The sequence below is a fragment of the Manacus vitellinus genome, unplaced genomic scaffold (assembly GCF_001715985.3).
Source record: "Manacus vitellinus isolate BGI_N305 unplaced genomic scaffold, ASM171598v3 scaffold_68_pilon, whole genome shotgun sequence".
Classification (NCBI taxonomy): Eukaryota; Metazoa; Chordata; class Aves; order Passeriformes; family Pipridae; genus Manacus; species Manacus vitellinus.
This window is the reverse complement of record NW_021940744.1, coordinates 343,416-355,701: the sequence shown is the minus strand read 5'-3', so window position 1 is coordinate 355,701 and position 12,286 is coordinate 343,416. Positions and strand designations below refer to the sequence as shown.

The 12,286-nt window shown below is 41.7% G+C and overlaps 1 protein-coding gene across 9 annotated transcripts in view; it reads right to left on the bottom strand.

Annotated features, from left to right (window-relative positions):
- Positions 1-2,392: 2,392 nt before the first annotated feature.
- The window catches only part of RC3H1 (ring finger and CCCH-type domains 1), a 60,036-nt gene continuing 50,142 nt past the window's right edge, over positions 2,393-12,286 (bottom strand). For 3 of the 9 annotated variants that reach the window (XM_018083816.2, XM_029964025.1, XM_029964024.1), the window contains exons 18-20: positions 10,760-10,930; positions 10,083-10,198; positions 2,393-9,085 (exon numbers count right to left, since the gene is read on the bottom strand). In XM_018083816.2, coding sequence (XP_017939305.1) covers positions 8,932-9,085; positions 10,083-10,198; positions 10,760-10,930 — 441 coding nt within the window. In that variant the 3' untranslated portion in view covers positions 2,393-8,931. The remainder of the gene's footprint in view (positions 9,086-10,082; positions 10,199-10,759; positions 10,931-12,286) is intronic. The other 6 variants (XM_029964023.1, XM_029964026.1, XM_029964027.1 and 3 more) reach the window with 4 other exon arrangements.

Genomic DNA, 12,286 nt, shown 5'->3' with positions numbered 1-12,286 from the left:
GCAGACATCCAAGCACGGGTTTCCATTCACCCACTTCTCAGGGGTAGTTTAAAGCAGTAAAACCAAGAGCAAACACCTACTGTTTTGCACATGTCACAGAAGTGCCCAAGCCATCCCTTCCCAGAGGAGCAGAGTAAACCTATTTTTTGAGTGCAGCACGTAAATGGTAATTTGTTGCTGGTTCAGGTCCAAGCAACAGCCCATCACTCACACCTGAGCAGGGATATCCCTAAGGAAGCATCCAAGATGCCAGTGTGTTCATACAAGCCATTAGCTGCCCCGTCTGCTCCAGTGGAAGGGCTGTTCTCCAAAAGCTGCTGCTCCCAGACCCAAAGCAGGGACCAGAGGCTCAAACCCATCGAGCACCAAAGCCTGGCAGCCTGGGGCAAGGGAGATGAAGCATCAAGCCTTGGTTTTGGTCTCTCCCACACTTGTAGTCCAGAAGACAGGGAGTTGGAGTTCACAGTTATGGGGAAGGGGGTTACAGAAACAATTGAAGACATTCTATTTGGAAAGAAACAGCTTTTAAATACATCTGAGTGGTGAGCAGGAACACAAATTTCCTTAGTTCTGTTTGTGCTTTGGGTGCTCACTGTGGAGTTTTATGATGAGGCACAGTGCACTCAGAGAGTGTGATGGGATCAAAGAATCCCATGTTCTGGGCTCACCTTCTGCAGCTCCCTTCTAGCCTAGTACCCACACCTAAAGGGAAAAAAATTTTCCAGCAGGTACCATCCACTTGAACCCAGTTCCCCCTCTTTTCCACATAAAAAAAAAATCCCAGTTTCCCCAAATCTCTCTTGATGCAGAGCACCCACCACTCCCTTCCAAAGGGACCTGATGCTCCACAGCACTTCAGATCTTCGTTTCAAAAGCCGGAAGGCTCTGCCTGCCCTGCAATAGGAGAAGGAACAGTTTTTCAGCCAAGCAGCAGCCTTGGTTTGGCCAGTTTCAGATTTATAGCCAGATAATGACTTGTTAGAATCCACAAAAAGGACAGAAAGGAGAAGATTAAAAACCACAGAGTAGACTGTGGAGCAAACCTTCATCACTCTAAGGCAAGTCCCAAACCAGGCTCAACATCAGACGAATGCTGCTCCCTCCTTCTCTGAAGGCTTTGGTTTTTAGATATGTACTCTGAGCAATTAGCAAAACATTATTTTGAGTATCCTTTCTCATTCATCTCTGGTGAAGGAGTCACTTTGTTTACAGGTGGAGTCAGAAGAGAACAGACCAGACCAAGGAGAGACATGTGGCTCCTCTGCTGTTTGGCATCTCTTATGCTCCAGCTCAGCAGACAACAAACACACCTTGACCTGGAGAAAGCCTTAGAGGGATGATCTGACAGACCTACGCCTCACACCAAATCTAGAAGAATGCGCATTCACCCCAGACAGAAAACGAGAGATATTTCAAAGTGTTCTCCATTAATTTATCATTTAATATAAATGCTGACAGAAAAGCAGGTAAGACCTTGTCTATTTACAAACCAAATAGTGAATCATCACCTTTCCACCAGTTTTTGTTGAATCTGCAACACAAAGGACCCTTAGACACTATGTGAGAGCAAGGTGAGGTTGAGTCAACTTTAAGAGGCAGAAAAGCAAAGTGAAGACTGAAGAAATAACATTTCAACATATGGCTTTTTCTATATAACCACCATGCACATACACAGGTCTCCACTCCCTTGTCCTTTCGTACAAAGATGACAGGGTTGGCTCTATAAGTCTGAAGAGAAAATAAAGGAGACAAATACTGACTTTCAGATCTCTGGATCCTTTTGCCTCCTTCAATCCACTCTGTCCCACTTCAGCACAGTATCTAAAAGGCTTTTCTTTCAAGTTTAAAAAGCATATTGCAGGAGTAAAGACAGAGGGAGATTGATATAGAGAACTCTTTCTTCTACTCCTTTTGTCATCTCAGTTTTCACCAAAGGTAGCAAAGCATCCAACCTTTCCTGGAAAAGAGGCACCAACTCCCTGTGTGCCTCTGAACATCTCCCCCGTGACTAGGCCTGTATGTACAAGACTTCAAAATTCCCCTGAACTTGCAAAGAATTCAATTTATGGAATTCTTCTCATACATTCTACTTCATCTCTACTCCTATTAAGAATGTTTTGATAGTTACAGACAATAAATATCCACAATATCAACCCAGAGTCACCCATTCCCATAAAGGAGTGAGAATTTTTGTTGATGGGAAGGAAGAGCAGAAAAGGAAGAAAACAACAGAAAGAGAAGAAAAGCAAGAAAAACCCCAGTTCGAACAGAGACTGAATGAACATTTTGTTCAGCACTGATTCATGAGAACAGCAGACAGGGAATTTCACTTATCCAGGATCCTAAATAAATTCAAGAAATAGTTCATAACCTGACTCAACAAACCTCATGGTCTCCATTTTATTACCTAGACTATCCTTTATTTTATTTTTGTTAAATATACCTCTGCAGGGCACAATCACATACAATCAATACGATTGGAAAATTACATGAGCTCTATCCCAAGCATATACGCACCAATATTAAAAAGTTATTTAAAAAACAAACAAACCAAAAAATTAAAATAAAACTCCACCCAAAAAGGTGATAATGACTGCAGAATGTCTCGGGGAGACTTGTACGGAACTAATAAGATCGAAGAAAATTAGGCTTACAGAAACCAGGAAAAAAAAGATCATCTATAGAGAAATCCCACAACTGGAAGCAGATGATTTCAAAGAGGGTGTGGGAGCCGTTGTAGAGATCCCACAGTTCTTCCTCCCTCCTCTCACATGTGCCTTTTCTTACGTCTTCCTCCCCACAGCAGCAAATACAATGGGGAGAGAGCTCGACACTCCACTACCAGTTACAGGAAACAGGGAAGAACAGCCAAGCTACAGCACGGTTGCTAAGCCGACTGCAAGGAAAGCTCCTTTTAGCATGGAGGCTGCTTACACAGCAAGCAGAAGCCAAAGGGGGAATGGGAACTCCTTAAAATTAGGAAAAACCCTCAAAATCATTTGATTTGCCCAAGCTGAGCAGCTTCACCTGCGAGAGGCTGCGGGTGAACGGTCCCAATTGTGAGCTGGGCAGCAGCTGGGAGGTGAACGGGGCGGCTTCTCCTCCTCTCCCTCAGGTTGCTTCACACATTTTTAAAAGGCTGCTGCCAAGTTTCTTTTTAAAAAGCTACAAATAAAGAGGTCAGCACACACATCCAGTTGTGGGATCCATCCAATACACAGTCTGGTTTGGATGCCAAAGACTTGTGAGTACTGTCTGCCACAGAACTATAAATTAGGTATTTTTAACATTACAAAGAAGCAAATAATTTCTTAAACATCAAATATTCCACAAGATTTTCTTTTTCCTTTTTGCTTACAGATATATTTTCCCCATATATATTTCACATGTAATTCCACCATGTCTAATGCTTTTTATTTCCAGAGACACTGCAGCACCTGTTGCTTCCATCTCTCCCAACACTACATGTTTCAAATTGAAGTTGATAATTGTGTTTTCCTAGAGCTTTCAGATCTCAGAATCAGTTGTTTCCTGGCATATGAAAACATCGATATGGTATATCCAAAGAAAGCTGCCTTGCTGGATGTACCTTGTCACCTAAACCTTCCCAACTGCTGAACACTTGGCAATTGGCACTCAAATCATACACAAACTCACTGGAATTGCAAAGATTGTCTGGGAAAGATCAGTTAATTATCCATGTTACTAAGCTACAGGCACACAATTTTGAATATTATGGCCACATACTTTAAGCTTCAAATGACTGGGATGTTCCTATGCAGACAAATCCACATTGCTACATGCTTGTTTTTTTGGGAAATTTCAGGAAAAGCTGCAGCCTCTTTGCTTACCATTGTTCAAAGACTTCCCACGACATGATATCACACTTGCCATTAGGAAATTATATTACAAACAAAATAAGCATTAAGTTTGTTCTCCTTTCCCTGCTAATTAAGCTCTACTTGCATCACAAGAAGTGCCTTGGAGGCTGTGACAACACTAAGCAATTACATTCTTCTTCTTACAGAAGAATGAAGACCATATGTTAACTGTGTAAGGACACTGTACTGCAATAACATTCTCCAAAATTCCTTACTTCTACTGTGTAATTTGAACTAACTTACTCCAGCCTCTTTCATCCATTGGTATTCCCACAGAAAATAATGCAGTTGGTAACACTTGACTATGGAAAAGAGAACTCCCAATGATATTTTTGACATTTCAGTGTCTACTTGATGTGAGAGCAAATCAATTTGTGCTACAAAATAATCAGTATGTTGATTTACAAGTAACAACCACCCAGCTCTTGGCACCAAGGCTGTACCCAAAAGGTGGCTCAGAAGATCTGCTTCACTTCCCTCAGAAATTCAGTTTACATTACTCAAGGGAGGCAGATGTTTTTCCAATTCATGTCAACTCAACAACTTTTGCTTCCTGGGTTGTTTTTTTTTTCATCCAGGTAACTTGATATATTACGATACAAGAAATTAAGTTGCTGACACACTGAGGTTTTTTGGTTGTTTTTATATCAGCAACATTAGGAGGCAAAATGGAAGGCTGTGTTTTGGGAAGTGGATTATGACAGAACTTGAATCATGGCCTAGCACTGCTCTGTCTATCCTAGGACGACAAACACTTCCTCATACACACACAGACAAGCACAAAACTTGCACACTGCTTATATGTCTGGGTGTTTTCCCTATTTTAGAGCAAAGAAGGAAGCTGGCACTCCTGCCCTTGAGCCTCTGTCCTGGCCCTTTTTTAAGACAAGAATTTGCCCCACCTTACTCAGTTTGTGCTGTCAAGAGACAATATGACCATACAAGTTTGGTTCTTGTACATCTAATTTAATGTAATGTAAAGTCTGACAAGTCTTTCCAGTTCCAATGGGCTTAAAAGTCAGTCACGTTTGTAACACAGATTTATCTTTTAATGTAACTGAAGAGATTTTCCATCAGTATTCAATTTAGATTTAAACACTTAAAGACAAGGCTTCTTGGATTATGAGATTTCTATGTTCCTTCTCCCTCTCCAAATGAGCCATTCCATCAGCTGAGAGAGTGCATGAGAGACTGAAAGTACATCACAACACCCCAGATACATGTCAGTACATTGCAAATTGTATGACTCAATGGAATGATTTTCCACAATTGAATGCATGGGCAAGGCTTGACAATCATTAACTTCTGGAAATTGTTATTAGGATAATACAGTCAACTCACGATACCCTACAAACGCTTGACAATCAAAATGGCTACATCAGGGGGAAAAAAAAGTGTAAAGCACAAGTCTTTGGCTCTCCTTTAAAGAAAACAGCAGTCTATCATGTTTATACAGATCCCCCGTTTGCCTACCAGTAGGGGCAATATCACATTTGTGCATCACTGAGTAATAACACCATTAGAAAAGGCAACTTCACAGAAGTTATTGGCTAAGCGAATTCATTTGAATGCTCTGTTTTGAGGCAGCAAGCTGTCACTGTTACACAACCAGGGAGGGTGGATGGGCAAGCCACAGGAGGAAAGGAGGAAAAAAAAAAAAAAAGGGAGTGAAGGCTCAGAAAAAACAAGACAGAAAAGATCTTGAGAACGAAGGGGATAACTGTGCTGCAAGCTTGAAAGGTGCTCTGATCTAGTCCTACACTGAAATGGGACAGCAGGTAAGAGGGGCAGAAGAAACAGGTTAAATTTCTCCTATTAAGAAATCAGAACTAGGTCACAGGAAAGGAAGAAGAGATGTTGACAGGAAAAGGAAAGTAACACTACAGAATAAACAGACATTTCTACACTGACTGTATCACTGATGCACTGAAGCTCAACCTTCTGCTTGAAGCTTTCTATTTGGGGGGGTTTGTCCGTGCCGGGGCTGGAACCCAGGTATCAGCGAGGGTTAAGAGCTGTCTGGTGCAGTAGGAAATTCCATCTACCTACCAAAGGATGCAGCAGTGCCCTAACACCATGGTAATACTGCTCCTTCTTGCCCAGGTAGAAGGAACTAAAGCAATCCGTAGCCAAGACTGATTTCACAGAGGTGGGCAGCACTCCTGTACAAATGGGACAGTGATGGGCTATAGCAATGACCGTAGCAGGATAGAGTCGCTCCAGACATTTTGACTTTCAGCTTATTTGCTGTAACCATCAATGCTGCCAACTGCATGGAGAGCTCTCTGTTCTCTGAGTTCTCCCAGTTTTTCCACAAAAAGGGAACATTTCACGTGCAGTTTTCAGAAAAAGACTGAAAAGCATGCACTGCACTTTGCTGTTCAACTTGTTTTAATCAACTTAACTTCTGCAAAAAGAAAAAAAAAAAGGCAGAAAAAGGGGAAAAGGAGGAGGGGAAGAACCAAAGCTAAAAATCAATACTGTTAGTAGATATTAAACACACTATTTAACAAGCCAAACTATAATTCTGGGCAAACAGGGCATTCACCTGGACACACTGATCACAACAAGGACACTACACACGAAGTACAGCACGGACAGTTGGATGAAAGAGAAAAAAAAAACAACCCAAAACAGTAAGGTCTCTTTTCTAATCCCCAAGTTTTGGAAGCATTCACCATATGCAGGCCAGCAATCTGAGTAGTTCGTACTGCAGAATTACTCCCAGTAGAAAAAGTGGAGAAAGGAAAAATCCCTAATCTGGCAAGAGAACTAGTTAAATAAAAGGTAAAAAGGTTTTCGCCCTCCAGATTTTCTTCCTAGTGTTGCAAATGAATCTGTTGGGAGTCAAACCTATTGTAACCGTCTTTGAAAATTAATTTTACATCCACAATTACTGCAGTCAAAAAAGGAACATTCTGGGCTTGTCCTCCTAGTTTAGAATATTGCACTAAATATCTCGACTAAGGTGAGCTTCCTGTGTTAATATAGACACAGCAGGAAGGTATAAACTAATTAAAACCAAGGAGAAGGCTGACTTGAGGGTGGTGCTCTGCACTAAATGATGGGAGGAGAGGGCAGGCTGCCTGTGCCAGGTGACTTGGAAGCAGGCAGCCAGGGAAACACCTTCATCATCCTCCTGGCCAGAGCAGAGAAGGGAGGAACAGACTCATAACTGCATCCCCCCAGCCCTGCTGGTCTCCAGGGGAGCGGCTGGAATGCTTGGCCTCAAGCAGCAGGTACGGATGGGTGGGGACAAGCTGGAGGTGAAGCTGCTCTAGTGCAAAGATGGTTCTTTGCCCAAAGTTAGGAGGGGCTAGAAAACAAAGCAAGCCTCAAACTACTCTTGGCAATGCAGAGGCCAAAGTTCAACTAAGAGTGAAATAAACCCATGTGAAGACATATGGAGAGTGGGGGGTGTGAGCTGAAAAATGCCTTTATTTTCATTCAGTGCTTCTACCTCCCAGACATTTGATCACAACAGCTGCGCTCATGCGAAAAAATTCTTAAAACATACCCAATATATATACAGATATAACTATGTATATATGTATATATATATTTATATATAAATTTTTATTTAAATAAAAAAGAAAGCTCGAATCCCAAGCCAATATGTGTATCAAATCCTTGACCAGCCAGGTCTGTAGGGCATAATCAAATTCAATGTGAAATAGTATATAAACGCGGTGCCTTGACTGGGCAAATTAAATAATTGCTACTCAAAAGAGTCTTCTGTTTGGACTCTCCTACTGGTAGGCAATAGTGAGACTGTATCCCCTCCCACCCCCCCTTTTGTTTTATTTAACAGTATGATGAATGCAAAGCTTAGCCCAAGGTTGCTACGACCTCAGCAGGAGTTAAGGTTAAGGAAAAAAACTAAAACCCAAGAAAATTCAATAACTCTTGCTTTACCCAACCAAAGCAATGCAGTAATTTATTACATAACCAGTGCTTTCCCATTTAGTAGTCTAACCCAGAAAAAAAAAAAGAGAACACAGGCCAAGAAGGTGCAGAGGGAGCAGCACTTTAAAATCGTTCTCCAGGGTTCTTTGTATCCAGGGTCTCACCCTAGTGTATGTCAAAGGAGTCAAAAAACGTGCAGCAAGAATAAAATCTTTCATTTCTTTAATTTTTAAAGAAAACATCAAAAAAGGTTGATGGCTTCTCCAGCTTATACTTACAAAGCATCTACTTGGAAAAGCATTGGATCTGTCAAGCAAATTTGCTTCCCAGTACTTCTGGCAGGATTTGTGCTGCACCTCCAGTGGCCATTTTGATGCAATATTTTCCTTAGGAAAGGAGAATCCAGGAAGGATTCACTGCAGCACTGACAGACAAGCTGCAGGCTGACTCTCAGGTGCCAATTTCTAACATACAGACCTTAAACAATGCCACCTTTAAAAAACCAAACCACAACACCTGCTGAATTGCAAGGATTCTGTCACTTGTAGTTTAAATTCAACGATTTAAGTAAGAAGCTGGGGTTCAGCTCCTGGCCACAATGGGAAGAATGAAGTTTGCTGCACATCTTTTGACGCTGCAATTTCACAGCTACTCTCCAACCCTCATTCCTTGTTTACTCTTAAACCACACAAGGAAGCGGCCAGATTGTTTTAGTCATTGAGAAATTAAGGTGATAAGGAATTATGCACTGGGTATGTAATAATACCAAAATAAAAGAAAAAACCTACTTCATTAAGATCATACAATTAATCAAACAGAGTATATATATAATATCTTTTTTTTTAAGCCCTGGGATTCAAGGCGTCCAAAGTTATTAAAATAAAGTTCATTCACAGAACAAAAACAAATTTAATTTGAATTGCTTGCAGATACTGCTAATTTTCATTTTTTTAATTAAAAAATGCGTTAATGTGAACTATGTGCAGGATTTGTTTCTAGTAGTTGTGTTTGTGCACATTGCCTCTGGACCTGCTGCTCTGCTACTGCTGCTGCTCCTGGCTTTCTCCAATTACCCCTGGAAAAAAAACGTGATGGAAGGTGCTGCCACCCTGGCAGGAGGAGCTCGGGGTGTGCTGGCCTGGCTTCATGGAGCAGATGTGGGTGTGACTCCGGCTCGCTGGGAGTCGTGGCTGTCCCCTCCTCCCTCAGGCTCCTCTGACAAGCTCAGAGACGCCGCCTTGTTTGACAGGAGGCCAATGTTCTCTTGTGTCAAAGCCGACCCATTCGGAACATCACTGCTGGGGGAAGGTTGAGGAGAAAGGGGAAGTGGGTGAAAAGAAGTAATTACTGAGATTTTTCATTTATTTCAAGTAAAATTACTTCAATGAACACATTCCAGAATATTTAACTCACCTGGATAGTTTATCTTATGTTTGGGGGTTCTTTTAATGTAAAAACCATAAGTGGTTGTTCTGATTTCATTACTTTCAGAGTTCCATATGAAAAAACTAGTTCCTGCTCTGGAGGCTTCAATCTAATGGTGCAGTGCAGAACTCAAGAATGGGTTATAAGAAGAAAGTGCAAACTGCATCAGCAACTGAGGGACACGTTTTCTGAATAAATATCCAGATTCCAAACTGCTCACATCAAGTTATGTAAACGTAATGACATCTGAGCTTCTCTGTTCAATACTAGTCTGAATACGCACAGATGCTTGTGGCCATCTCAAAATACTTGCTGTGGACATTTCCAGCATTCCGAGCCAACATCTTATTCCAACTGTCTATTAAATGTGAACTGAAATTAATCCCAGCATCTCCACACAAAAGATAACTGCCTACAAATTAAACAGAACTTAGGTTCAAAGTCACGTACTTTCCTGGACAAATCCACATGACAAACCTTAGCAGGGTGGAATAACTTTCCTTTCACATTTGGGACAGCTATTTTCTTTGAAACCAATATAGCAGGTAGAGATTTCTTTTATGGTTGTTGTTTATCTCCTGCTCCTCCCTATTAATCATCCAATACTGTCGAGATGGACTCCTGGTCTGACAGACTTTGCAAGTCTTCTGTTACATTAATTTACCTAAGTCTCATTCCACTCACCTACTCATCAACTAAAGCAGTCCTTAATTCATGCTTGCACTATAAAAGCTTGATTTGTATCCTCTTTTCCTAGTAGATGCTTCCCCATCAGAGCTGATGTGAGGCAGGGGGAATTATTCACACAGGAGAGTGACCCTGGATGAAATTATTCTCCTCTTACAAAGACAGGTTGAAGGCCCATATTACCTGAATGTCAGTGCGAGGTCCTCAGTTGGAACCTTGCTTTGTGGCTCTAATTGTCCATTTTCTGTCTGTTTAGCGGTGCCCAGTTTGTTTTTCATATCCAATGAAGACTGGCTCTCCTTTAAAGAAAAGACAGATGAAAAATTCTTTAACAGTGTGTTAGAAGAATTGGAGACTTCATCCCTTAGGGCCGATGATGAAGGCCTGTCAGTTGGAGTCACGCAGTGTAACCCACAAAAGCCATGAGACAAAAACAGACTAAGATTTGCTCATCCTCTCAGGACACAGTATTTCCCAAAAGGAAGGGATGATCCTTGTAACAACAAGCGAAGGCCACAGACTGTAACAGCACACAGACTTCTGAACACTAGCCTGTACCTGCAGACGATGTTTCCTATGTTAAGGCAGATTATGGGACTCATGGCACACTGACCTTGGAGACTGTTTAGTTTCCAACAAATTTCAGCGCCACGCTTATTTCAAATGGCAACAAGGTAACAGCATTTTCAAGTGGCTAGAATTAAAATTCTTCATGAAGAAGACTGGAGAAACTTCTGAGGAGGTTTTGAAGAATAAAGAGGTGAAGAGGGAGATGGATGACTCCAGTTGTGGGCATCCAGCCTTTCTGCCAGGGTTACAGGGCTCTTCACCTCTCTGACTCCCACCCCCCCAGCACTCACCATGCTCAGCTCACGGGTTCTCTTCCCAATTTCCCTTTCCACCTGGTGTAGCTCCAAGCTCAGCTGTTCACTTGAGATCATCCCAGGCCACTTGGGAGGCGGGGGTGGGGGCTGTGGTTGGCCTGCCAGGGTAGTCGCCTCCCTCTGCAACAGCAGCCTGTTACTAACAGCCTAAATGCATAAAGCCAAGCACACACACAACTGAGCACAGACACCGGGCACGGGGGAGCTCTAAGGCCATAATGCCACAGTATTGCTCGTTTGCAAAACCAACTTCTCTCTCCACACCTCACAATGTCCCAACTGAAACCACTTCCAAGGCAAGTTGCAACAGGTCTATTCACAAAGACCTTTAAACAAGCAGGGTTAAATACCTTTTACTGCCATAAATTTGCATGTGCTTTCCTCACATACCACTCCCTTCTCAAAACTAAGATTACGACCCTGAACAAAACCTCTTTTGTGAGCTATTGCTGGACAACATGTAACTGCAGGTAAGCCAATCTAGTGCTTTATTTTACAGCAGAATTTATCAAGTTCTATAGGAGAGCCAGAATTATGACCATATCATATAAAACATCCTGAGACATGTAGATGTCCATATGCAGCTCTCTACTGTCCCATATTAGCAGACAGAGGAACAGAGAGAAGCAAGTGGCTGCAGCCATTCACAGATCGCAAGTTACTCAAAGCAGTAGCCATGTCAGCCACTCCAAAAATCTGCTAATAACTTGGGAACCAGTTCTGCAATTGTGTGCTCTGCATTTAAACACAACATCTAGTAGTGCACACAACCCAACATGTGGCTGGTCTTCAAGTAGAAATGCTCATTCATTTGGGAAGAAAGCAGAATGATCTAGTTCTTCATGCTCTGAGTGAATTAAGTGATTGTTGCAACCTTGTAGAGGTAAATCAATGAAGCCTCCTGGATTTCTAATACCTACTTGCAGCTTTGAACGCAAGAGATAAACTGAGAGCTGTTGTTACTCAAAATAACTGAGTAGTTCTGCCAACTTCAAATGAATAGTAAAATCAAGGCTCAACACTCAACTCTGTAGGATTTAACACTGAGACAATCCCAACAATGATGAGCAGGAGAGGAAGGCCACTCATGGGTTTTGCAACTTTCCAATACTCTTCTATTATGGCAAAGGCAAACATGGAAGATTTAAAATATTTTCTTCTCTTATTTCCAAACAAGAGCACAAGAACACAAGTTATGTTTCCAGTAACTAAGCACTGCATATCACTGCAACTGCTCCTGTAATTTAATTGTGAGCTCTGACACCTAATCTGCAGTAACCCTTCTCTAACATGTGTTCTTAGGTAACCATTGCTTCAGTAGAAGCTGCTATCCACTACTTACAGCAATTCCTTCAGTGAAAACATTAACATGAATAGTTGCTGAAGTACCTAGAACAGTTTTCTGATAAATATTTACTGATTTTTCCTAGGAGGAAGACAGTAACTTAAACTTTGCTAAAACAATTCTTTCATTATGCCCTGACACTTCTCCTTCTGTGTCTC